The 26,352-nt window shown below is 38.8% G+C and overlaps 1 protein-coding gene across 1 annotated transcript; it reads left to right on the forward strand.

The window, feature by feature from the left end:
* Positions 1–125: 125 nt before the first annotated feature.
* On the forward strand, positions 126–20,448 carry LOC125237016 (zinc finger protein 316-like). The gene is made up of 11 exons (XM_048143938.1): positions 126–668; positions 4,539–4,663; positions 4,964–5,096; positions 14,505–14,672; positions 15,044–15,175; positions 15,311–15,504; positions 15,718–15,813; positions 18,461–18,661; positions 19,321–19,398; positions 19,882–20,009; positions 20,230–20,448. Coding segments are annotated over exons 1-11 (1,620 nt in total). The 5' UTR covers positions 126–304; the 3' UTR covers positions 20,231–20,448.
* Positions 20,449–26,352: the final 5,904 nt, after the last annotated feature.

The following is a 26,352-nucleotide window of genomic DNA, read 5'->3' on the forward strand; positions in this document are numbered from 1 at the left end:
TTTTGCTATTAATTATTTATGATTTACTAATATGTACATTTGTTAACGACTTTTTTAGTTAGTTTTGAAATATGACAAACGATTTGACATTTGTTATTACTTCAGAACGTACTTTGCATCGCAAATTGATGTTTCTATTCTGCTGCTGTAAAAATATGTCTTTCTTTATTTGCTATGTCCTCTAGATGTGTTCCTTACTCGAACCATAAATAAAAATAATCGTACCTTCGCTCTTCATCAACAATGTAATCAAAATTTGATTAAAGAGGCATCAACAATAACCTCGAAATTTTTGTTATGAAATATGGAATCGCAAGTTTGTGTCCACTGTCTTAATAAAAAGGATATAAACTCGACCACTAATCGCTTGGTGACGGAAAGTTGTGGGCATGTGAAGTGTATGGACTGTCTGTTGCACGAGACGGCTGGTTGCGTCGCGTGTGCTGCGGAGATCAGCCCTAAAGGGTCGGAGGGCACTCCGGAGCTGAGCGACGGGCCTCCGTCGGACGGCGACAACGCCGAGCCCGAGCCGCCCCGGCCGGAGTTCCCTCTCCAACACTTCCTGCTGGGCAGGGAGGATGCTGAGAAAGAGACCGGGGCAGATTGCCATTATGACAAAACTGAAAAGAAGAAAAAGCTGGAGACATCTCACATTAGAGTAGAAACAGGTGGGTGCACTTCCGTATGCATGATCTAGAAAGATAATTCTTTGGTTTGCAATTATGAATTATGACTCACTTTGTTGCTCTTATTTTTATTTTGTTTTGTTTACAAACATTGTAATTTTTATATGTCTATGTTGATACATTATTACATTTTGTTTAGACTTTTAGACTCTTTTTTAACTTTCTCTCTTTTTAACTGGTAAACTTTATAAAAAGCTGTTATCCACTCAGTTGCTTCATTATTTTCAGTGGACTCTATTATCAAGTAAAATAAAGGTGACAGCTGGTAACCAGACCGACCAAGAGCAATTGAGTATTTTACATTCTTTAAACAACAACACATTTTTGACTCTGTTGGTAGTGACCCTGCCTGCTGAGCCACGGTCCTGGGTTCGAATCTTGTTAAGGGCATTTATTTGTGTGATGAGCACAGATATTTGTTCCTGAGTCATGGACGTTTTCTATTTATATAAGTATTTGTCTATTATATACACCGTGTTTCACTTAACACTAAAAACCTGAAAATATATATCTTGCTATGCTATATCTTGATGGGGATAATATTTTTATTTAAATTAGTATTATTAGTTATTTTTTATGTGCCTATTCTATTGTCAAAATCAAAATCAAAATAATTTATTCAGCAAATAGGCCACAAGGGGCACTTTTACACATCACATGTACATATTTAGAAAATATTTAAAATTGAATTGAAATTACAATTGATACTATTGACGACCGGTCTGGCACAGTCGGTAGTGATCCTGCCTGCTGCGCCGCGGTCCCGGGTTCGAATCCTGGTAAGGGCATTTATTAGTGTGATGAGCACAGATATTTGTTCCTGAGTCATGGATGTTTTCTATGTATATAAGTATTTATATATTATATATATCGTTGTCTGAGTACCCAGTACAAGCCTTCTTGAGCTTACCGTGGGCCTCAGTCAATCTGTGTAAGAATGTCCTATTTAATATTTATTTATTTATTTATTTACTATATACTAATTCTAAGTTGTAACTAAAGTTAACTCTATACAATTAATTAGAGATGTAGAAGATCTGTATTCGTAATACAACATTGTGTATATCGCATTGCTAGAGGTAGTTTACCTTTTTCATTATTTGGGGGTATTAATACTGGCTGGTTACATGGTCGATTATTTTTTTCCGCTACGAGTTTGACGTTGTTTGTCAATTTCATCTTAATGTTTATCATAAGTCATAACAAATTGAACTCATACCTAATTACAACCTTGTCATTTTGAATATTGGGTTTAAATTTGCTTACTGCGAATAACCTGTCCAATTTGAAGTTTAACTGTGACAAAGCTTTAATTACAGTGACATCTTAGCTGTCTATTGGTAAACCTTATGTCGTTGCAGTAACATACACAAATAAATAGTTTAATGATTTATGATGGTAGTTAGCAATTATTCTATTGATTGTAGAGCTAAAAGTCAAGTAGAGCTGTACAGAAAATAAAAAATTCAATTTAAAAAAAAAGTAACAATCAGATTAAAAGATGAATACTCTAGATGAGTTAAAAAAAATAATAATCAGTTGGGGTGTCTGAGGTTTTGAGTGATACCGGAAACAGTTGTATATTATTGTCTGAGTACTAGGGTGGAGCGAGAAAACACTTTTCTGGAATTAGCAAACCTAATAGTTATCAATCAATGCCCCTTAGTCTATGAAGCCTTTGTGCAAATTTTCAGCTTTTTAAATCAACATCTTCTGCCTTCGCATTAGGGCTGAAATTTTGAAAATCTCATACAAACCTAAAAATTCAACTTTAAAAGTCGATTTAAAGAGCTGAAAATTTGCACAAAGGCTTCATAGACTAAGGGGCATTGATTGATAACTATTAGGTTTGCTAATTCCAGAAAAGTGTTTTTTCGCTCCACCCTACGTAGCCACAATACAAGCCTTCTTGAGCTTACTGTTCCAATGCGCGCATACATATAATCACATCTGTACGTAGACGCATTGATGACTTAATTTAATTAGTGGCAATTCGATTGCGAAATCAGAGCGGCTCGTCCGCTGCCGACAAACCATTGATGACACGATGGTGCCGACAAACCGACAGATTCTAAACAGGGTCAAACCATCGTTAACGAGTTCCTCGCCTTTCTGCAAGAGAAAAATAAGCTGCTGCGGGAAGGAGCGATGGATGCGGCGACTGCTGTTCAGATGTCTTCACGTGCGTCGAAGTTCACCGTTGAAGACATCTGTGAAGCGAAGAAAGTGTTGTGCGAGACCCTTGGCATTGCCGGCACCTATGTTCTTCACCGAAGAGGAGACGACACTGGGAAGAAGAGCCTTGAGGACATTATGAAGATCCTCAAGGAGTACAACGACCGGATTCCGGAGTTTGTGGCGACGGATATCTCTGACATTCCGTCATACGACTCTGGCAACGTCGATGTTAGCTGCTTGTTTAAGGAAATCGTGGCCCTGAGGACAAGTATAGCCGATATGAACAAGAAGTTTGAAGCTAGCCTTATCACCATTTCTGAGTTACGCAACGAAATACAATGTTTGCGGAATGCCCCTCAGTCTGCGGCTTCAAATTTCATGTCTGATAATCAACGTGACACCCGTGTCAAGTCGATTCGTTTGCCTGTTGCCGACGCAGTAAAATGTGTCGCACGCGCCGCCCCGCCGCCCGCGCGCCCCCCGCGCGTGCGGCCGCCTCCCGTCTCATCGAAGTCATCGAACTTACGTCAGCGAGCATATGCTGACGTCGCAGCTAATCGGGTCAACACATCTGCAAAGATATCACGGGTACCTCTTGTAGAAAAGTCTTCCCACACCAATGTGGATGAGGAGGGATTCACATTGGTGGAAAAGAAGAGCAAGGCGCGCAGGGCGCCTCGCAAGACTCTGTGTGGCACTGCGGAACCAGTGAATTCAGGACTACGGATTGCTACACCGAGTAAGGCGCTCTACGTGTCGCGCCTGCACTACTCCGCCGGGGCCGATGAGGTGGTGGAGTACGTTCGCCAGAAAACTGGCTACTCGCTGAGGGTGTTCCAGCTGCAGTCGCGCCACTACGTGCACTTCAGCTCGTTTGTAGTACGCGTACCGCGGCCGCTGCAGGACACCATCGCGAGCGCAGACTTCTGGCCGAAGGGCGTGGTGTTTCGGCGGTTCCGGGGCAACCTGCCGAACCCTACGCCGAGTCAGACGACGCAACGGAGCCACGCTGTTACGTCGTCGCCTAAATAGAATATTGTTTTTTTTTCTTCTCTCTGTTTTGTATTTTTTAGTATGTGATACATATATTGTTCTTTTTTTATTTTTAGTTTCACAGTTCCTTAGTTTTTACTGTTATGCTGTGTAACTTATTTGAATAATAAATAAATAAATAAACTATGACAACTAATCAATCGTAACCAATTAATTATCGTATGTATTTCCTAACTTGTGACAACCATTGAAACTTGTTGCAACAGGGTTTAAAACATATTTTTGCAATAGAATTTGCATTATTTATTTTTAAGAACAAACACATAACTAAAAATTAGTAATTTATAATATAAACCTAATTTTCTGTTATATTAAGAACAGAATAGGCCCTTGCCACACACAAAATGGTCCTATCTCAACAAAATACTGGCAACTTTTTTGCCATTATACCTGTTGATGATGAAGGTGTTTATTGTCAAACTGGACTCACATACAGTGTGGGTTTTTTTTTCTTTAAATTCAACATGAGCTCATTATCAGTAACTTGATAACAGTGAGAGTTGAAACATTCGTTTCTTAGAAAATTTATTGTAATCAACTTAAAACCCTTCCCTTAAACATAACAGAAATCAAACAGGTTGTAGTATTAAAAATATGTATTAATTTGTAATTCAATTCCAGATGGGAATCGAAGGTGCTACTTCTGTACAGCGTGCAAGAGGAAGTTCCATGCTCGGAGTCAGGTCTCTTACCATGCCTACTGCAACGGACAACAGAAGCCCTACCAGTGTCCGGAGTGTAACAAGGTAGCCACATTTATTCAAACTGACATTATAATGAATACCACAGCAGCAAGTGAAGATTGCCAATAAATGAAAAAAAAAAAAACAATTAAAAATTGGGTCCTGACCTAGGTTTGGAGGCACTTCACTTCGGCTATGCCATTGTTCCAATATACAAGAAACATCCATATTTCCCAGCTGATATAACCCAGAACCTTCAAATCAAGAGTGAACAAGCACCTTCAGGGCGAGAGTAGGATCGTAGGCCACTATAGTCTGTGGCATAAGCCCTTTAACGGTAAAAAAAAACGCTTATTCTTGCAGAGCTTCGCGTCGCACTCGCACTTCAAGTACCACATGCGCGTACACCGCAACGAGCGCACGTACGCGTGCGAGCTGTGCGGCGACAGCTTCTTCCAGATGTCCAAGCTGCAGCGCCACAAGCTCAAGCACACCAGTGAGTACCCGCTGTAGTCACCACGAGCACGTGCTGCGAGCTGCGCGGCGACAGCTTCTTCCAGATGTCCAAGCTGCAGCGCCACAAGCTCAAGCACACCAGTGAGTACCCGCTGTAGTCACCACGAGCACGTGCTGCGAGCTGCGCGGCGACAGCTTCTTCCAGATGTCCAAGCTGCAGCGCCACAAGCTCAAGCACACCAGTGAGTACCCGCTGTAGTCACCACGAGCACGTGCTGCGAGCTGCGCGGCGACAGCTTCTTCCAGATGTCCAAGCTGCAGCGCCACAAGCTCAAGCACACCAGTGAGTACCCGCTGTAGTCACCACGAGCACGTGCTGCGAGCTGCGCGGCGACAGCTTCTTCCAGATGTCCAAGCTGCAGCGCCACAAGCTCAAGCACACCAGTGAGTACCCGCTGTAGTCACCACGAGCACGTGCTGCGAGCTGCGCGGCGACAGCTTCTTCCAGATGTCCAAGCTGCAGCGCCACAAGCTCAAGCACACCAGTGAGTACCCGCTGTAGTCACCACGAGCACGTGCTGCGAGCTGCGCGGCGACAGCTTCTTCCAGATGTCCAAGCTGCAGCGCCACAAGCTCAAGCACACCAGTAAATACTCTGGTCAAACACTCTTTAGCTCAAACATGCAATAATAGACTCACGCTCATTGAGGTATATGTACTACGTACTAGAGGCGACGTTGCGAAGAAAAAATGTTACACACCCCGCTGCGGTCCATGGACCGCAGCGTTGCCAGTCCTCGCCTGGTCCTTGCAGTGCAGTGACGTGCCGTGATCCATTTACTTTCCACATGAATAATGCCTTCTTGTGTGCTTAAAAATTGTTCTAATCACTCGAAAAAATCAAATAAAAGTCAAGGTGTGACATTTCATCGGTAAATTAAACAAAAAACTCGTCTATAATAGTTTAAGATTGAATATTCTACAAATACGCGAGCGGGAGCGGGACTGCCGCCATTTTGGTGACGCAATCATAGACTAACCGCGCAGATGTGCCATTTACATTGTTCCTACTAATGTGTTTCACCTCTAATATATTTGCGAAATATATATATTTCTATTTGGAAAATTATTAGGTAACTAATTACTACTTCATGAATTATGTTACTATAATATAAAAAAAGTTTATTTTGTTTATTGATTGTTAATATTTTTTGAGTGAAATTGTATTTTTAACAAGCTCACTTTTTGCAGTTTTATTTGGCCTGGTCGTGAAAAAAGGGAACAATGGATACGCTTTGTCCAAAAATTGAGCTAAGGAAACATGGTTACCAATTTACCACACATATATATGTTCATTCATTGTATTTTAAAGAAGAAGATAAGTACAGCACAATTATATTAATTTGTATTGTTTAAGTTGTAAATAAATAAATCATTTTGACTAGAATAGCCGTATTTTAAAATGTTAAATTTCCGTTAGGCAGAATATAATAATAATGTGTCACATCTGATGGTGGACCTACTCTATGCGTAAATGGCCGCTCCCCCCACCCCGCGCATTTGTCAGCATGTGCAGTGTTTTCGCTTGGCAACGTCGCCTCTAGTACGTAGTACATATACCTCAATGCTCACTCTGTTAAAGTACAAAAAATACTCTAAGATATAAAGAAATGCTATTAGAAAATCTAAAATTATATCAAACGATAGATACATTTCGAATAGCACAAATAAGCAGAAAGCTACATGGGGCTTAATAAAATTAAATACATGTTCCACGAATTCTATGCCGAATACGTTAACGGAAATAGAAAAAGACGGGAAAATAGTAAAAAGCCCCCAGGACATAGCGCAAGCATTTAATAAACATTATACAACTCAAAATATATTAAATACATTTGACCCCAAAGAATATAAATATAAATCGAACTGTATCCCACATAGTATTTTTTTAGCTCCGGCTGATCGTAACGAATAAAAAACATTGTAACCACTTTAAAAATAAAAAGTCCTCGGGTTATGATAATTTACCAACTCAAGTAATTAAGTCATGTATAGATTATATTTCAGACCCCCTTACGCACATTGTAAATATAATGCTTGAAACTGGGATATTCCCCGATGACCTTAAGACCCCTTACTCCTTAGAGCGCTCATCAATTTCACGAAACGGCCATCGATAGATGGCGTTGGCGCTCGGTACGCGAGCACCGGCAACTCAACGCGCGTTTCAACGCAGACACGAATAATCTTGATAGTTTTGAATTAAATTGCTAATAACATAATTTTCAATTTTATATGGGGACTCTTTATTTAATTTCATATTCATGGTATGGTAGTAGTAAATAAGGTATATGAATGTAGTAAAAGTATCGGAAGATCAGCGCTGGAAGTCACCAGCAACACGCTGAGATGAGGCCATTTCGTGGCACTTCATTACTTTCTGTCTTGTTGTTATTATGTGTTCTTTGTCTTGTCTGTGTTCACGAATAAATGTTTATTCTATTCTATTCTATTCTATAGTATTAGTCTACATGTACATATATAAATTCAGGTTTCTTAATTGATTGATTCAACAACCAACACCGCTGAGCCGAAACTACGAAAGCTAGAAAGTCGAAATTTGTATAGATTGCATTAACAAAATTTCGAAGATCGATTATGAAAATTTACAACCCTAGTAGAGGGAAAAAGGGGGTGAAAGTTTGTAGCGGGATCAATTTGTTTTTTTTTTATTAGGAAAATTTTAGTTAGGAACTTGAAATTAGAGAATAGTTTAATAGTGATTTCTGTTTTTTAGGGTTCCGTAGTCAACTAGGAACTCTTATAGTTTCGCCATGTCTGTCTGTCCATCCGTCCGTCCGTCCGTCCGCGGATAATCTCAGTAACCGTAAGCACTAGAAAGCTGAAATTTAGTAACAATATGTATATCAATCACGTCAACAAAGTGCAAAAATGAAAAATGGAAAAAAATGTTTTATTAGTGTAAAGTGTAAAGTGGGGGCTGATTTTTTTTTTCATTCCAACCCCAACGTGTGATATATTTTTGGATAGGTATTTAAAAATGAATAAGGGTTTACTAAGATCGTTTTTTGATAATATTAATATTTTCGGAAATTATCACAGTTATACTGACTTTCGTATTTTTATAAGAACAGCATGCACTTACGTCCAGAACAGTGACATTTGGTGCATTGGAACTGCTCATGATGTGTCACTTTTTAACCGTCGCCTCAAATCTGAGAGATTTGAGGCGAGGTTCTCAATTCGTCTGTATGTTTATTTATTTTTTTCATTTTTTTATGTTTGTTCCTCGATATCTCCGTTGTTACTGGACCGATTAAAAAAAAAATATTGAATGTATATGAATACAGATTGGTCCCATTTTTCTCAGAACCCAGTTCTGATGATGGGATCCTGGAGTAATCGAGGGAACTCCTCGAATCTGAAAGGCATACGTATGATGATTTTTGTGTTTTTAAAGGAACAGCATGCATTTAGGTACGGAACAGTGACATTTGGTGCAGTGGAACTGCTGATGATGGCCAGAACGGAACTTCTCAAATCTGAACGGCACGCTTATAGTGACTTTGGTATTTTTATAAGAATAGCATGCACTTTCGTCCAGAACAGTGAAATTTGGTGCAGTGGAACTGCTGATGATGGTCAGATCAGAACCGATCTTCTCAAATCTGAACGGAACACTTATAGTGACTTTGGTATTCTTATAAGAACATCATGCACTTACGTCCAGTCCAGAACAGTGATATTTGGTGCAGTGGAACTGCTGATGATGGTCAGAACACTCAGAACCAAACTCTTCAAATCTGAACGGCACGCTTATAGTGACTTTGGTATTTTTATAAGAACAGCATGCACTTACGTCCGGAACAGTGACATTTGGTGCAGTGGAACTGCTGATGATGGTCAGAACCGAACTCCTCAAATCTGAACGGCACACTCATAGTGACTTTGGTATTTTTGTAAGAAAAGCATGCATTTAAGTTCAGAACAGTGACATTTATTTAGTTATGTTTGTTAAGCATAATTATTGAGTTTTCAAGTCAAAGTTTGTCAAGCTTCGATTTCTTATAATCGGATTCATGAGGAATTGAGAAACTCCTCAAACCTTAGCGTTATACGTATATTGATTTGTGTTGCCATCAAATAATTAAAGCATTAAAAGCAGTTTTAAAAAATACCTACACATTTCTACATAATCCAACATTCGCAAGTAGCTTTCACCACAACCCGAAAGGCGGCGGTTTTTTTTTCTTAAAAAATATTAAACGTTTTTTTATGGGATAGGAGGCAAACGAGCAGATAGGCTGCCTGATGGTAAGCGATCACTGCCGCCCATGGACACCAGAAGCACCAGAAGTGTTGGAGGTGCGTTGCCGGCCTTTAAGATGGATGTACGCTCTTTTCTTGAAGGTTTGATGGTCGCATTGGTCCGGAAATACCGCTGGCGACAATTCATTCCACAGTTTAACTGTGCATGACGTGACCAAATTTGCAAAACGTTGCGTCTTAGAAACATTTTAAAGGGTGAAAATCAAAATATGTACACCGTGTCCAATAAGTTTGAATACAGCACAAATAGCCAATAAAACAAAATGAACAAATAGTTACTACATTATTATTATATTTTATGAATGGCACTCTTATTTACTACATTCACAACAAATGTTTTGGAATAACTCCAGCATTAACTTGTTTACCAGCCTCAAACGCTTCTCAAACGGATCACACGCGGCACGCACCGTTTTCTTCACATTTCATCCCAAATACTCTCAATAATCTTTTTGAAATGATCTAGGTTTATGATTTTATAAAAATTTAGTCTTCAAAGCATGTATGACCATACAAAGTAGTCTAATACGCCTAAACCTGGAGGCCGGGGTGGCCACTCATGTTTCGGATAAAAAACTGCCAAATTAGTCTGAAACTACGCTAGAATACCATTTGCTGAATGTGCTGGAGGTGCGTCTTGTTGGGACACATGATACTCATTCCCAAGCATCCCTTTTAACTTTAAGGCATTTTTTTCTCCAAAACCTTGGTTTTAAAGAAAAAAACGTTGATTTTAACGCTTTTATCTGTAAGTACTGAAGGTAGTTTACCTCGCTTACATACTGCATCCCACACCTGGGCCGATGGTGAGCTCTGGAACCTAGGCACATTTTTCTAGTTGCCCGGAACGTTATCTATCCTCGGTACCCATAATAGTTTATTTTGGACACGTGGCGTCTGTTTTATCACATACAGATTCTGCTTATAAAAAATAACTCGTCACCTGCGTGCCGAGCAAGTATTTTGTTGGCACTTTACCTCTTTGTTTTTCTTAGACACTTCGGAAATTTCATGAACTTTGTGCTTGTATTTTATTAAAAGGAATATACTCTTCAGTTTAAATAAGAATTTGATGGCCTGTGATCCCTATATCTTTAGAACTGAGGTAAAATGTGAGTATTCGGACTTATTGGACACGGTGTACATGTTCGTTCTAAAAGTAGCTGATCAAGCATCGTCGGTTTGGAAAGCCTGCGGTAAAATTTTTGCTCATTACTATACATATTCGATTTAAAGGGTTTTGAGATTTAGGAAATAAAACAACGCTTCATTAGATTTAATTTAATAGCATTATGTAATTATAATCTCAATGTAAGTGCAAGCAGTCTTATTTACAATAAACTTAAAAGCGGAAACAAATATATGCAGAAAGAAAAAAAGAAGCTGTCAATACTGAATCCCCTAGGGTGGCTATGTATGAATAGCACAGAAAAGTATTAAAATAAAATAAAAACCGGCCAAAAGCGTGTCGGGCCACGCTCAGTGTAGGGTTCCGTAGTTTTCCGTATTTTTCTCAAAAACTAACCTATAAAGTTCAAAACAAATTTTCAAAGAAAGTCTTTGTAAAGTTCTACTTTTGTGATTTTTTTCATATTTTTAAACATATGGTTCAAAAGTTATAGCGATTATTTCCGAAAATATGAAAATTATCAAAAATCGATCTTAGTAAAACCTAATTCATTTTTAAATACCTATCTAACAATATATCACACGTTGGGGTTGAAATGAAAAAAAATATCTGCCCCCTCTTTACATGTAGGGGTACCCTAATAAAACATTTATTATTATTAACGACCTTTCACATATTTATAATGAGCCCAAACATGATGGGGTTATGATGAGGAGAATAGCAGTTCTGTTGACCACCTCCTGACTCCATCATGAAAACTTGGACCTCGTCTAGTTCGATGGTGCTCGTCAGCCCAAATCTAATGAGCCCGAACATGATGGGATTATGATGAGGAGAATAGCAGTTCTGTTGGCCACCTCCTGACTCCATCATGAGACCCTGGACCTAATCTAGTTCGATGGTGCTCGTCAGCCCAAATCTAATGAGCCCAAACATGATGGGGTTATGATGAGGAGAATAGCAGTTCTGTTGACCACCTCCTGACTCCATCATGAGACCTTGGACCTCATCTAGTTCGATGGTGCTCGTCAGCCCAAATCTAATGAGCCCGAACATGATGGGGTTATGATGAGGAGAATAGCAGTTCTGTTGGCCACCTCCTGACCCCGTCATGAGACCTTGGACCTCATCTAGTTCGATGGTGCTCGTCAGCCCAAATCTAATGAGCCCAAACATGATGGGGTTATGATGAGGAGAATAGCAGTTCTGTTGACCACCTCCTGACTCCATCATGAGACCTTGGACCTCATCTAGATCGATGGTGCCCATCAGCCCAAATCTAATGAGCCCAAACATGGTGGAGTTATGATAAGTAGAATAGCAGTTCTGTTGAACATCTCCTGCCTGACTCCATCATCATGAGAACCAGAACCTCATCCTGGTTCCAAAATATAATAATAATTCAAACTCTCAACAAACTTCACGTATAACTTAAAATCCAAAATCATATGAAAAGCATGTCGAATGCTAAAATTGCATAAGGTGTAAAAAGGATCAAGATTTGTTTAGTCGCAGTTTACGGCACTTCTCAGAACTATCGAGCTGCTTACGAAAGCTAGGTGCGCCGGACGATCAAACGGGTCCGTTGTCTTCGAGCGCTCGGCGCAGACTGAGCGGGCTCGCGTTAGCACAGTGTCTTTTATTCGAATTTTAGGTGTTTTAAAAACATATCTATCGACAGAAAGGTATGTCTTATATGTATGATTTTTTTCTTATAGGTCAATAAGAAGTTCTAGTTTAGGATAATATTATTTAAGAGTTACAAAAAATGCAGGAATCGCAGGAAAAATACATAATGTAAACCTCTTTTTATCGAAAAAATGGGGAGGATACGGAAGGTTATTTACCACCATTTCAAGTAAATCTTAAAATGTCAAAGTATTAGCTAACTAGTACAGGATATAACAAATAGGATTGTGATCATTTATTACCCCAAATAACATTTTTAACAGCACAATCACGATTCTAAACGAGCTATCCCACTATGAAAATTGAAAACGTCTTCCGAAAAAACTGATTTTTCGGAAGTATAAAAAGACATATTTTAAAGTAGTACCAATTGACTTTCTAGCTTAAGATATGTACTTTTAGGAACATTATCATTTTTTTAATAATCATTTATAGTTTCTTTATAATTTTGAATGAAAAAGGTTCTATTTTGCAAAAAACGCTCGTCTTTAGGAATAAGGCCTCTTAAGAAAGCGATAATAAGACCACTTTTTAAAAAACGAGACAAAACCAATATGAGCAACTATAGACCAATAGCTTTATTACCTAGTTTTTCCAAGATTTTTGAAAAGGTGATACACATTAGATTAACTAAATTTTTGAATCAAAATAAAATACTGAACTCGTGCCAATTTGATTTTCAAAGGGGAAAATCTACCATGACAGCTATTTTCGAAACGTTAAAGCTGGTCTGGGAGAGTGTAAATAGGAAAAACATTTGTGCTTCTCTTTTGATCGACATGTCAAAAGCTTTTGACTGTGTAAGCTTTGACATCATTCTAAAACAGCTAGAACATATTGGAATAAGAGGGATTGCTCTTCAACTATATAATACTTATTTGTCCAACAGAGAGCAAGCTGTAGAAATTGTGACATTTAATTCTGAGACAAAAGCTGTAGTACAGGTACACTCATCTTTTGAAAAAGTTCATTTTGGAGTTCCCCAAGGTAGTATCCTCGGATCACTCCTGTTTTTAATCTACCTCAATGAACTTCCAAACATAGTTGACGTACCATGTACCCTATATGCAGATGATGTTACTTTATTGTTCACAAATGAAAATACTTGTGAAAGCATGCAAGAATATATAAGTAGGGTGTTGAAGACCATAATATTAAATTGGCTAAATAGCCTCAACCTTCATGTTAACCTAGAAAAAACTAAGCTTATACAATTTAGAAATTATAAAGCTGCGCCAGAATCTGTTATAGTGTCAAATTCAAATGTAACAATAGATGTCGTAAGCCATGTTCGTTTTCTCGGTGTTGAAATAGATACGCATTTGAACTGGAAGGCGCATATAAATGAGATCAACAAAAAGATTTCTAGCAGATGTTATGCTTTATCAATATTATCAGAAACCTGTTCCGAAAACATAGTTATCAGTGCATATTATGGAACAGTGTACCCACTTTTAACGTATGGAGTAATTTTTTGGGGCAGTTCTGTTGATGTTGATAAAACATTTATATGTACTGCAGAAAAGATGCTTAAAAACTATTTTTAGAATGTACATAGATGATTCGCTCCGTGATGTGTTTAAGGAAAAGCGCTTTCTGACACTTACCGGAATTTATATATTAGAATTGTGCCTATTTGTAAAGAATCATCCGGAATATTTCACAAAGCGTTCATGCAAAGGAAATGTTAGATCACAATATATATGCAATATGGTACTGCCGAGAGCCAGCACCTTCATTTATAGAAAAAGTACTCTCATATCTGCCATATATGTATTTAATCATTTGCCTAATGATATAAAAAGTCTCGACGGAAATATTTTTAAAAGATCTTTAAAAAACTTTTTATTAGAGAAAGTTTTCTATAATTTAAAAGAATTATATAATTATGTAAACCTAAATTAAAATTTAGTATAGGACATAAGTTAAAAATTTAGTTTAAGTCAAATACATTGTATGCCCGAAAAGGGTAAAACTGTTGATACTCTAACTGAAAAATGTACCTAGTGTTACTTCCTGTACCTACACAGTTTAAACAATAAATATTTCTGATTTCTGATTTCTGATGCAGCTTCCATGCAAGTTTCAGTTGGATGCCAGTTTGTCTGCATCAGCCCTTAGACTTCGTCTGACTGACAGTGCACTGTAGACAGTATTCTTGGCATAAGAATAGTCAGAAACTTGAATGTTTTAAACGAAATTTTGATTCTTAAAACTCCTTTGGGTTTATTACAGAAATTAAACTCCATTGCATGGTCATAAAGTTGATATTTTTTGCAGAGGAGAAGAAATACCCGTGCCCAGAGTGCAGCAAGGCGTTCAACAACCTGACAGCCCTCCGCAAGCACGCGCTCACCCACAGCGACGAGCGCCCTTACGGCTGCGAGACCTGCGGCAGGAGGTTCCGCGACTCCAGCAACTACCGCAAACACGTCGCCAAACACAACGGTACGTGTCCACGTGCAGTGTGTGTCGCCCAGCGGCGAGCGCCCTTACGGCTGCGAGACCTGCGGCAGGAGGTTCCGCGACTCCAGCAACTACCGCAAACACGTCGCCAAACACAACGGTACGTGTCCACGTGCAGTGTGTGTCTCCCACAGCGGCGAGCGCCCTTACGGCTGCGAGACCTGCGGCAGGAGGTTCCGGGACTCCAGCAACTACCGCAAACACGTCGCCAAACACAACGGTACGTGTCCACGTGCAGTGTATCTCGCTCACTGACAAGAATATATGTTTGCCTTGAACAGTTTATGCGTGTTTTATATCTTTGCGATTTACCTGCGCTTAATTTAAAATTTAATACCGGTTAATATGTGCAGGGACGGGGTGCGCGCGCAGCTGCGTGTGCGGCGCGTGCGGGCGGCGGCGCGCGCGCGCGCACGTGTGCCCGCGCTGCCCGCAGGCCTTCTACGCGCGCAAGGACATGCGCCGCCACGCCGCCGTGCACTCAGGTCAGCGTCGGTACGCTTTTGTATCTACAGTCGGGTCAGACCTCAAGTTTAGCAGTGGATATTATCACATACATAAATAGGTTTCGCAGGAAGGTGTCATCGAAAACTACTCTCATATAATAGTTTATATTACAGATTCGAAGCCGTTCCGCTGCCGAGTGTGCAGCCGGCGCTTCCGGCGCAAGGACAACCTGGAGCGCCACGTCCGCAACACGCACCCCGCCGCCGCCGCCGCCGCCGCCGCCGCCGAGCAGACCGCGCTGCTGAGCCTCAACCCGCTGCCGCCGCTGCCGCACCACCTCATACAGAAGCACCTGCTCGAGGACCAGGTGAGACGAGAGCTCAAGAGAGAGAACAAGAATCATCTACCATAATACGAAGATGTAGTAAGGTATTAGTTTTACAACCTAGAGCTCCCCGAGTAACCTGCCGCTGAACCTGTCGCTATCGTGAACCAAACCCTAAAAATATACATAGACAAGACGCCATAGTTGTGCTTATTTATAAGAGTGTGTTTAGTAATAATGTGTTGGTTGCGGCAGGTCGACCGGCGGCCGCCGGAGCCCCCGGAGCCCCCGGAGCCCCCGGCCGGCGCCGAGGCCGAGCTCACCAAGCTCGCGGTCAAAGTGGAACTGCAGGTACGAATTTCTACTGTACAAGACCTACAGTTCTAGTCATTCAACCGTATTCACTTTATAGTAAGGCGGCGGAATTGAAAAAAGTCGTCTAGTTTTGAAGTTGATGTGACTGGAGAGTATACTGCTGACAAGTGGTATCTTTGTGATCGGTACACTTTACTGAGTACGAAATAATGACTTGTCGCATTCTCAGACTGTGGGGGGGTTAACTATGACGTCACAAAGATCGCGGTCCCGGGTTTAAATTTTTTGCCAATTTGTCTAGAACCCCTTATCCAATTTTGAAAAATGAGGTGTCGATTGAAAGCGTATAACATGCTGATTAAGATTTATTATATGTTAAAAGTATAGTTTTGTTAGTTATTTTTTAATTAATAATAATGCAAAAAATACTTTTTTTTACTCTCTTTTTTGATTTTTGTGACTCAAAAAGGCAATGAAAACGGCCACTTAGCTAAAAAATATGTTATATAAATCATTTAACTACATTATTAAGCTATCTGTTGCTTTTTAAATTTCTACGATCGGATAATAAATAAGCAAACTACAACCACATACCTGTAGGCGGGGAGTACCGCTTGACACGCGTTCCCATACATTCGGCGTCTACCAAATTACACCTCGCGCAAAATTCGTTTCAAACAGATATACCTCTAATCTTATTCATCGTAACCTATCAATATTGGTATCATTTGAAAGTACAATTAAAGTACTTTAAGAAACAATGTCAATCATTTTCTTAAAATCAATAATCCCCAGTCTGCGGTGGTTACAAAGGAAAAAAGTGGGTATGCAATTTGACTGGTTTCCTAGGTTTGATACCCTAGACGAGTTTAATGGGGAGGTAAAGGTGACATATGGGTTGTTCTCTGGCCTAAAAGCTATACAGAGGGTCAGGGAGAAAAAAGTAGGGTTTAAGTTTAGTTTTAAGTTATTTTTTCTTTTATTTGTTGATTTTATTGTGTTTAATTTTTTGTAATTTTATCAAGGATACACGTTGGTTTCTTTTGCTGAAAATTCCCTTTTTTATGAGAAATGTTATGAATTTCATGACATTTTCCGATAGAGACTAAAATTAACTTTCAAATAAGGCCACATAGTCATACTGATACATAGTCATACCCTTAATATTATATAAGTAAAAGTATGACTATGTGGCCTACTGATACATAGTCATACCCTTAATATTATATAAGTAAAAGTATGACTATGTGGCCTTATTTGAAAGTTAATTTTAGTCTCTATCGGAAAAAGCCATAAAATTCATAACGTTTCTCATAAAAAAGGCAACTTTTAGCAAAAGAAACCAACGTGTATCCTTGATAAAATTACAAAAAAATTAAACACAATAAAATCAACAAATAAAGGAAAAATAACTTAAAACTAAACTTAAACCCTAGTTTTTTCTCCCTGACCCTCTGTGTAGCTTTTAGGCCAGAGAAAAACCCATATGTCACCTTTACCTCCCCTTTTAAACTCGTCTAGGTATCAAACCTAGGAAACCAGTCAAATTGCATACCCACTTTTTCCTTTGTAACCACCACAGACTGGCGATTATTGATTTCAAAAAAATGATTGACATTGTTTTTTAAAGTACCTTAATTGTGCTTTCAAATGATATCAATATTGATAGGTTACGATGAATAAGATTAGAGGTATATCTGCTTGAAACGAATTTTGCGCGAGGTGTAATTTGGTAGACGCCGAATGTATGGGAACGCGTGTCAAGCGGTACTCCCCGCCTACAGGTATGTGGTTGTAGTTTGCTTATTTATTATCCGATCGTAGAAATTCAAAAAGCAACAGATAGCTTAATAACGTAGTTAAATGATTTATATAACATATTTTTTAGCTAAGTGGCCGTTTTCATTGCCTTTTTGAGTCACAAAAATCAAAAAAGGGAGTAAAAAAAAAGTATTTTTTGCATTATTGGTAATTAAAAAATAACTAACAAAACTATACTTTTTACATATAATAAATCTTAATCAGCATGTTATACGCTTTCAATCGACACCTCATTTTTCAAAATTGGATAAGGGGTTCTAGACAAATTGGCAAAAAATTTAAACCCGGGACCGCGATCTTTGTGACGTCATAGTTAACCCCCCCACAGTCTGAGAATGCGACAAGTCATTATTTCGTACTCAGTAAAGTCTACCGATCACAACGATACCACTTGTCAGCAGTATACTCTCCAGTCACATCAACTTTTTCCGAGACCCTCTCGCCGCTCTACTATTAAGGCGTTTATTTTTAGTAAAAGTAGCCTGATAGCCTAGCGGTAAGTACGTGTGACTTTCGTTCCGGAGGTCGCGGGTTCTAACCCCGGCTCGCACCAATGAGTTTTTCGGAATTTATGTGCGAAATGTCATTTGATATTTGCCAGTCGCTTTTCAGTGAAGGAAAACATCGTGAGGAAACCGGACTAATTACAATAAGGTCTAATTTACCGTTCGAGTTGGAAGGTCAGATGGCAGTCGCTTTCGTAAAAACTAGTGCCTACGCCAAATCTTGGGATTAGTTGCCAAAGCGGACCCCAGGCTCCCATGAGCCGTGGCAAATACCGGGATAACGCAAGGAGGATGATTTTTTAGTAAGAGTAGATATTTCCGAGTTGAGACTAGTAAAACTTTACCATCAATTTCAGGTTCAGAAGTTACCAGAAGACAAAGATCCAGAGGAGCCGCCGGAGCCCGCGGAGCAGAAGGCAGAGCAAGTGGAGCCAGCCACAGAACAGAAGAGCATAGCGGAGATCCTGGAGGCCAACAACGCGCGCCAGAGCGTCATCACCTCCGTGCGCCGCGCGCCGCCGCCCGAGCCCAGCGAGTACGTGCACAAGATACGCAAGGTATGTGCGGAAGGACACAGAACAGAACAGACATCTTTAATATAATCAGAGCTTACACTTTTTGTAGTAAAATCTAGATCATAAACTAATAACAGTGTTGTATTAGCCCTATCGAAGAGCTGCTAGTGTATCAAATAAATAATAATAAATAATAATAATAATAAACTAATAACAGTGTTGTATTAGCCGTATAAAAGGGGAAAACGATAGAGTGAAATTTAGGGCCGAGTCAGCAAGGAAGTTGGTATGGAATGAAAGATGATAAATACTCGCTGGCGGTGATTTCAGCTCCTTGTCGCAAGCTAGAGGAAGCGTAAAACCGTTACCTTCGAGCTTTCAACTTAGACCTTCGACGTTCTCTCCACGGATGATCCTGGCGCTCTCCGATACACAACACTGACTGAAATGATGTTGAACTACGGGTGATGGTGCTTTAAATAATTTACTGCGAGAAATAGCGAGACTGGCTAAGTTGATGGTGACTGTTCGAGAATCGGTTGCGCACTGGCTCTGTCAACTGCATGACAGAGCAACCGTTCTTTTTTAATATTTGAATTTCAACTGTGACAAAGTGTTGCCACAGTTAACTTGAAAAATATACGAAAAATGATAGGCAAAATTGAACAGTGCATGTATAGTAAGAAGTGTGCTTGTCGCAGGCCAACCGGCGGCTGCCCGCGCTGCTGCCGCCCATCGACGAGAGCAAGTTCGCCAAGCTCGCCAACCTCGACCTGCAGGTACCCATACCTACTCGCCCACACTTACTTACGTAGCTGGCTCAGCGACCCCAAGAAGATCTTGGCCTCCTTCCTGCTTCCTTACACACTGGATTTTTCCATTAACTCCTATCCTGCGCGATTGCTAAACAAACATGCACAAACATTATACTCACACATGTTGTTTTTGAGGCGTAGTTGCATATATATATACTGTCAGGGTCACACATGCCATGCCAATGGCTGCCATGTAAGGATGTGGTATGAGAAAACAAAATAATTTGACCGACTTCCCGAGTTCCGATTGATCCATTTTTACAAGCATGTTATGTAAATCGGATGACATTGTAATTTATGATGTTCTGATGATGGAAACAGAATCACAGGAGGTGTGATAAAACAGCGCAAACTAATTGTGATTTGGGGTTGTCAAGATCATTTTGATGAGTGACTCGATTGCATGCGGATGAGTCCAAGAGTTTGAAACTTGTCTTTGACTTCCAGAACAACCTGGACGTGGGCGCGCCGCCGGAGAAGTTCCGCGAACTGTACAAGAAGATCCTGTACGAGCGCTCCGAGAAGGAGGCGCTGGAGGAGCAGCACTGGAAGAAGAAGAAGCTCAACATCAACTGGTGAGCCCCCACACTGCACAGCATACTATACTGGACGAGCCCGCCGGCGCAGTGCGCATCTGTACCAGATTATGTAGGAGCAATTCTATATAAGCAATATATTTTTCAGCTTACATGCGTGTCCGGACACCACAATAATGTGTTACTCTTAAGTTTAACATCTAGAGTTAATGTCATGCTCCCGATGAAAGATGTAAAACTACAATTTTAATTGTTTCAGATATTCGACTACTTGAGAAGGCTGACTTGTAAAGATAAGTACATTTAATGTATATAATGAAGGCCATTGAAAACGGATACTTCATTTCTATGTCTTCTAAAGAAAGTGCAAACGAAATGTATCCGATTTGATTGCTCGCAAGTCTATACAGGATGTATTTTGATAGCGGGTCAGTAAGGGCAGCTATGAGATGCCGTAGTCCTACGTGAAAATGGTCTAAGGGGACATCCATCGATTTCAAATTGAAAAATGGCATTTATAGATTTTGGAAAAAACATACAGATGCGAGAAAAAGGGCATTTTTGACAAACTTTTTTTTTGACGCCAATCGATCCCATTCCAATCAAGGATCAAAAGCTTGTATGGGACCAAAAAAAAAATTTTCCTGCTAAAAAAGTCACAAATCGCGAAAAACTTTTCCTATACAATTTGTATGAAAAAATGTTTTTTTCCACATGGTGTTTTATGATGCCAATCGATTCCATTCCTATTCAGTATCGATAGTTTCTTTAGGCTCAACTTGCTGTAATGTACTAAAGAGCCACAAATTGAAGAAAACTTTTTCGATATTTTCCCCATAGTAAAATGTAGCCATTGATTTGTGGATTTTTAGTGCATTGCCGTGAGTTGACCCCTAAGCAAGTATTGATACTGAATAGGAATGGAATCGATTGGCATTAAAAAAACACCATGCGAAAAAATTTTGGTTCACTATTATCTCTCAGAAACTTTTTTCGCATACATTTGATTTGCATAATAGTTTTTGGCAGAAGTTTTGACAGAAGACACCTTATGCAGAATATGCTTTGGCATAAATCATTTCGCAGATTTTTATAATACCGAATCGTACTCGTACGTTGGTATAATGTTGATGAGCATAATAGTCTTCTAGTCGAACAGTACTTTCGCAGATAATATTTGTGCATAATATTTAGGCGACATAAAGTTGCAATTTGCTTTTTGATAGCGAGTCAGATGTGTTGGGGATGGGGATGCAAGATACCAAACACTCCTCCTCGCTTCGCTCGTCGTCGTACTTAACGGGGGCTCTGGGACAGTATTTCCTTTTCGATAGCGTGTCATAATTCTGCTCTTGTAATAGTATGCTATACGATTAGTATGGTACATAAAATTATGCTAAAGCAAAGTCGACCAAAGTAATGTTCTGTGAAACAATATTCTGCCAAATGTGTGGTATGCGTGTTAGTAATAATGCCAACTAAGTTTTTTGCAAAATTACCATTCGAACGAAAGTTTTTCTGCGAAACATGTTATGCGAAGTGTGTTTCTGACCAAAATTATTCTGCCAGATGAGGGTAACCAAAAATTTATTTTCATACAAATTGTACGTATGGGAAAAGTTTTTCGCAATTTGTGACTTTTGTAGCCGGAAATTTTTTTTTTGGTCCCATACAAGCTTTTGATCCTGGATAGGAATGGCATCGATTGGCGTCAAAAAACAAACGTTTGTCAAAAATGCACCCTGTATGTTTTTTCCAAAATCTGTAAATGCCATTTTTCATCAATTTGAAATCGATGGACGGTCCCCTTAGACCATTTTCACGTAGGACTACGGCATCTCATAGCTGCCCTTACTGACCCGCTCTCAAAATACACCCTGTATAGGTATATGATTGTACGTATGTGATAGAACAGTTATAATATAGGTAATTGTATATTCGCCGCTACTCTATACTCAATGACAGTGAACACTGGTGTCTGTGAATATAAACGAAAGTTTTCATTGTTTTTGAGTGTTTCGTTATATAGTTTTAGCTCATGCGAACATTGTCACTGATAGATAAGTCTCGACTATATTAAATTTGTACATTTCGCTCGATTTAATTTCTTGTTGGATGACTTAATTATTGGGACAATTTATATTTTGTTATAAGAGAACATATTCCTACTTAACATTATAAATAAATATAAATATTGGGGACACCTTACACAGATCAACTTAGCCCCAAACTAAGCAAAGCTTGTACTATGGGTGCTAAGCGACGATATACATACTTAAATAGATAAATACATACTTATATACATGGAAAACATCCATGACTCAGGAACAAATATCTGAGCTCATCACACAAATAAATGCCCTTACCGGGATTCGAACCCAGGACCGCGGCTTAGCAGGCAGGGTCACTACCGACTGAGCCAGAACGGTCGTCAAATTATAACATTAGACGTGTGAGCAAGACGTCAAAATGCCAAACAAGATGACCATATCGTCGCGTGTGATTCAAACGGATAAACCGCAACAAGTCGAACTTGTTAAATTCACAATGCAAATTTCTATAAATTTACCCCGGTTTTGGTTTTCCAACTTTTCCAGATGTGTAGGTACCCATACATACATTTCCATATTTATATGAAAAATGTCCGTCGTGTTTTCAAGACCTGATAAAGAGCATTTATCCAAACTTTAAATATTGTAATATTGTGGGACGCCACATAAACCCAATTTTAGGCAATATGTATACTGACAAAGAATTTGATTTCAGTCTAAGCTACTAACTGAGGCACTCAGCATCAGAGTCAGTCCAAGTTAAGTCGGCAACGATTTTGACAGCCTCGACGGTGCAAATGTTCTCAACGTCAAAATTGTAGTCATGAAGTAAAACTAACGGTGATATTTAGAAATTTGTACATATTCGGGATAAGATAAGTCAGTAACGTAGGTAGCTATCGGCTAAGTAGGTGCTTTTTTCATACAAATGTTTTATATTACCTACATAATGTATTGAAAATGAAGATTTGATAGTAAATTGTAAGAATATAAACCGTCAATGTTACTTTCTAAAACGTCTAGATTTAAGTTTTTTTTAAGTGTACTAACGGAAATCATGAGTCAAAATAAGCACGATTTGATAGTAAATTGAACCTATAACGCTCCATCGCTCGCTGGCGAGTTGATATAATGAGGATAGAATAGAGTAGGTACAAGGAGTATGTTTACTTGGGCCAGAAGCTTTTTCGAAAATATTCAACATTTAAACTTGTCTAAAACGTCCTCTGTGTTAAGCGTGACATGTGATTTATATGTACTTGGTCATTAACTGAGGCTCTTTATAATAATTAATGAATTTTTGAATATAATTATTTATAGTTATTTTTGTAATTAATTTTATCACTATTTTGGTAGGGCTGAAAGAAAACGCTAGTCTGTCTAAGCCAAGCTGACAGATTAATATAGAACATTTACTTCAACGATAATGCTTGAAATTGAAACTGTCACGCCTCAGAGCAGCAGCAGCAGAGTTCGTTTGGTCGGACTACGTATAATGCGCGCGAATACGACAAGTGTGTAAGTTGAATACATTTGATTATGTCTATATTTCTGTACGAGGAAACGTAGCACGGGCGGTGATATGTGATAGCTCTAATTGTAACTAAAATTGACACATTTGATCTCTTTGAAGAATTTGGCTGGTTCCAAAATGTGTTGTTTGTTACTAAAAGCGTAACACGTGCCATTTTCCATCAGGGTTCGTATTGTCGGTTGTTAATTCCATTCCAGAATAGCTTCAATGGTTTTCTCTATATTTTTTATTGTTCTTGCACTGCCTGTTAACTTTTGTTTCTGTTCCGTTTTTCCAGCTACCCTAAGGTTTCTGGAAGATATCAAATAAGACCGCCTGTTGTTACCTAGTTATTTGACTCAACATTCTGAACTGCAATAAAGAATATTTACTTACTTACTTACTTCAATATCAAATCTATTTTTGATTGAACTCGTCACATATGGCAATACTATATGACGAGTTCAAGCAAATCCGATGGCGCTAACATTTGACGATGAAGTTACCAAAAGCTATCTATGTCTGCCAAATTGGAGCGTTTGTTCAATAGGTGACACGATAGTTAATTAATTAAATTGTATTTTTCCGAATAAAAGAAACGAAAGGGCTACAATAACATTTCACCAAAAGTACCAAAACTGATTTCTTTCGGTTCTACGGAGCTAGAATTGCCATTACAGACATACAATCAATACAATGTACGACTGAAGATCTTGATCTCGTTCCAACTGATCTCAAATAATTTAAATGTAATTTAACGTATTCGTAAAGGACAGGCGTTTCTGTGACCCCCGCGGTATGACATATTCAACAACCACAATGTCCAACTGTTTCGCTCGGTATACGAATGAGTTGAGGGTGAATAATAGGTATGTGGATTTTGTCCATTATCAAATGTTGAATGGTCGAGTTCACAAATATCTTTACAAGCCAACATGCCAAAAACAACTTGATATGTCTCTAAGATAACGACAAGAAGGTAATGTATGTATACATATATTTTTAATGATGGCTTGTAAAGATGTTTGTGGACTCGACCGAACATTAGTTGCCTTACCGAACTGCATGATACAGTAGTAGAAGCTTCCGACATGTCCAGATATTAAATATTATTGATCAAATACCATGCTTAATTGCTTTGCTGAATAATGTTTTACTATAAAATTTATCTATTTGACTTTTGACGAAATTACCATAATGTATACCACAATACATGATACTGTCATTCATGCGAGGGCTACACTGAAAGTTTTTAGAACTGACCACTTGTAAAGAGTATAATTTAAAATTAAGTTTACGTTTTAAAAATAGAACTCTTTGCCAATATAATTGTGTGTGCATTTCATTCATTTATCATTTATTTAACGATTTGGTGGCAAAATCAAAATTGTATGTTTCACTTCAGTATGACTTTCGATGTCATTTAAGTCTACAAAAGAGTTATAATAGACTTCATTTGGCCTTTCACAATTCGTGGTACTGTTTACAACTGGTTTAATAAAATGAAACGTGGTCGCCCTAACTTCACCGATGATCAGCGTGAGGGACGGCCTTGTACGGCGATGACTGAAGATGACATCAGTGTTGTGCGGCGTATGATGGAGACTGACTAAAAGTCACCTACCAGACAACCTTAGGCATCGGTATGACTATGAGTCAAGTGCACAAAATCCTCTATGGACATTTAGTAGTCAGGAGGCTTTGTGCGCGTTGGACACCTCATAATTTGACAGAGACCCAAAAGCTACCCCTAAAGACGAGTGCGCAAAGTGCTCAGTGGTTCCATCGGATGAAGTGATGTATTGATGTGAAGGAACAGTGTTTTAAAAAGATATAATAAAACGAATAACTTGCTAGTTTGCTTAGTTTTTGATTTTCTAAGAACTTTCAGTTTGGCTCTCGTAGTAGCTACATTACACACCTAGGGCAGTAATTTAAGTTTCATGTCACATGCAATTGTAATTTGTAAGCAAAGGCGAAGCCGAGGTCTACAAGCATGCACTTCAGGGCTATCTTATTCACTGGCTGAGGTGTGTATGTATTGTGTTGTACTATTTTATTCATAACGCAGCCGGAAAGTAGTAACTTGTTTACCGCGGCACCGGCGGACCGAAAGTTCATGCTTTCGGCCGGAATTTTAATGTAATTTATCAATTGTTTTAATATATGATATATATTAAAATATAATAGTTAATTGTGTTGGTTTGAATTGTATTAAATTACGTTTAAGATATTGTTTATAAAATGACACTACACTTTGATACGAATAAAAATAAATTTAGTCGACCCGGAGCTTCGTTTTATTTTTAAAGTTAAATAACAATTGAAAAGAAATAAACCTTTTATCTCGCCGTGTAAAGTTTAAACAAAACTATCTCAGTACATAAAATACTAACAACCATTATTATATACCTACATGTATAGTTATAACAAATAAGATGTTGAGTAGGTACGTTATTTTTTCTGACCGTTTAGAAGAAATTAGGCGCGTATACAGTATAAGATCGAAAATAGATAGAGATACAGATATTTATTTGCTTCCAAGTACACATAAAATTTACATTAAAATGGTAACATGGAGCCTAGTAGGGTATTGCAAACTCAGTTACAAACTTAAAACTATCAGATAAGATCAAAAATCTAAATGATGAACCACAGCAGCGTAATTTGTAAATATAATCCTTATAAGTATAACTGCATAGCGGCTATTTTGCATACCTACTTAACTTTTATAACTCTTTCTACAATTTTTGGTAATACAGGCGTGAGACCTAATAAGCATACATGATACAAAGGCCGAAAAAAACATCTCGGATGA

Source organism: Leguminivora glycinivorella, chromosome 2, assembly GCF_023078275.1.
Source record: "Leguminivora glycinivorella isolate SPB_JAAS2020 chromosome 2, LegGlyc_1.1, whole genome shotgun sequence".
NCBI lineage: Eukaryota > Metazoa > Arthropoda > Insecta > Lepidoptera > Tortricidae > Leguminivora > Leguminivora glycinivorella.

Bases quoted from the DNA above. Each gene is read 5' to 3' on its own strand.
- LOC125237016 (XM_048143938.1), top strand. From the start codon at position 305: ATGGAATCGCAAGTTTGTGTCCACTGTCTTAATAAAAAGGATATAAAC. The intron at 14,673-15,043 runs GTACGTGTCCAC...TAATATGTGCAG, and splicing joins ACACGTCGCCAAACACAACG to GGACGGGGTGCGCGCGCAGC. The intron at 15,505-15,717 runs GTGAGACGAGAG...TGGTTGCGGCAG, and splicing joins AGCACCTGCTCGAGGACCAG to GTCGACCGGCGGCCGCCGGA.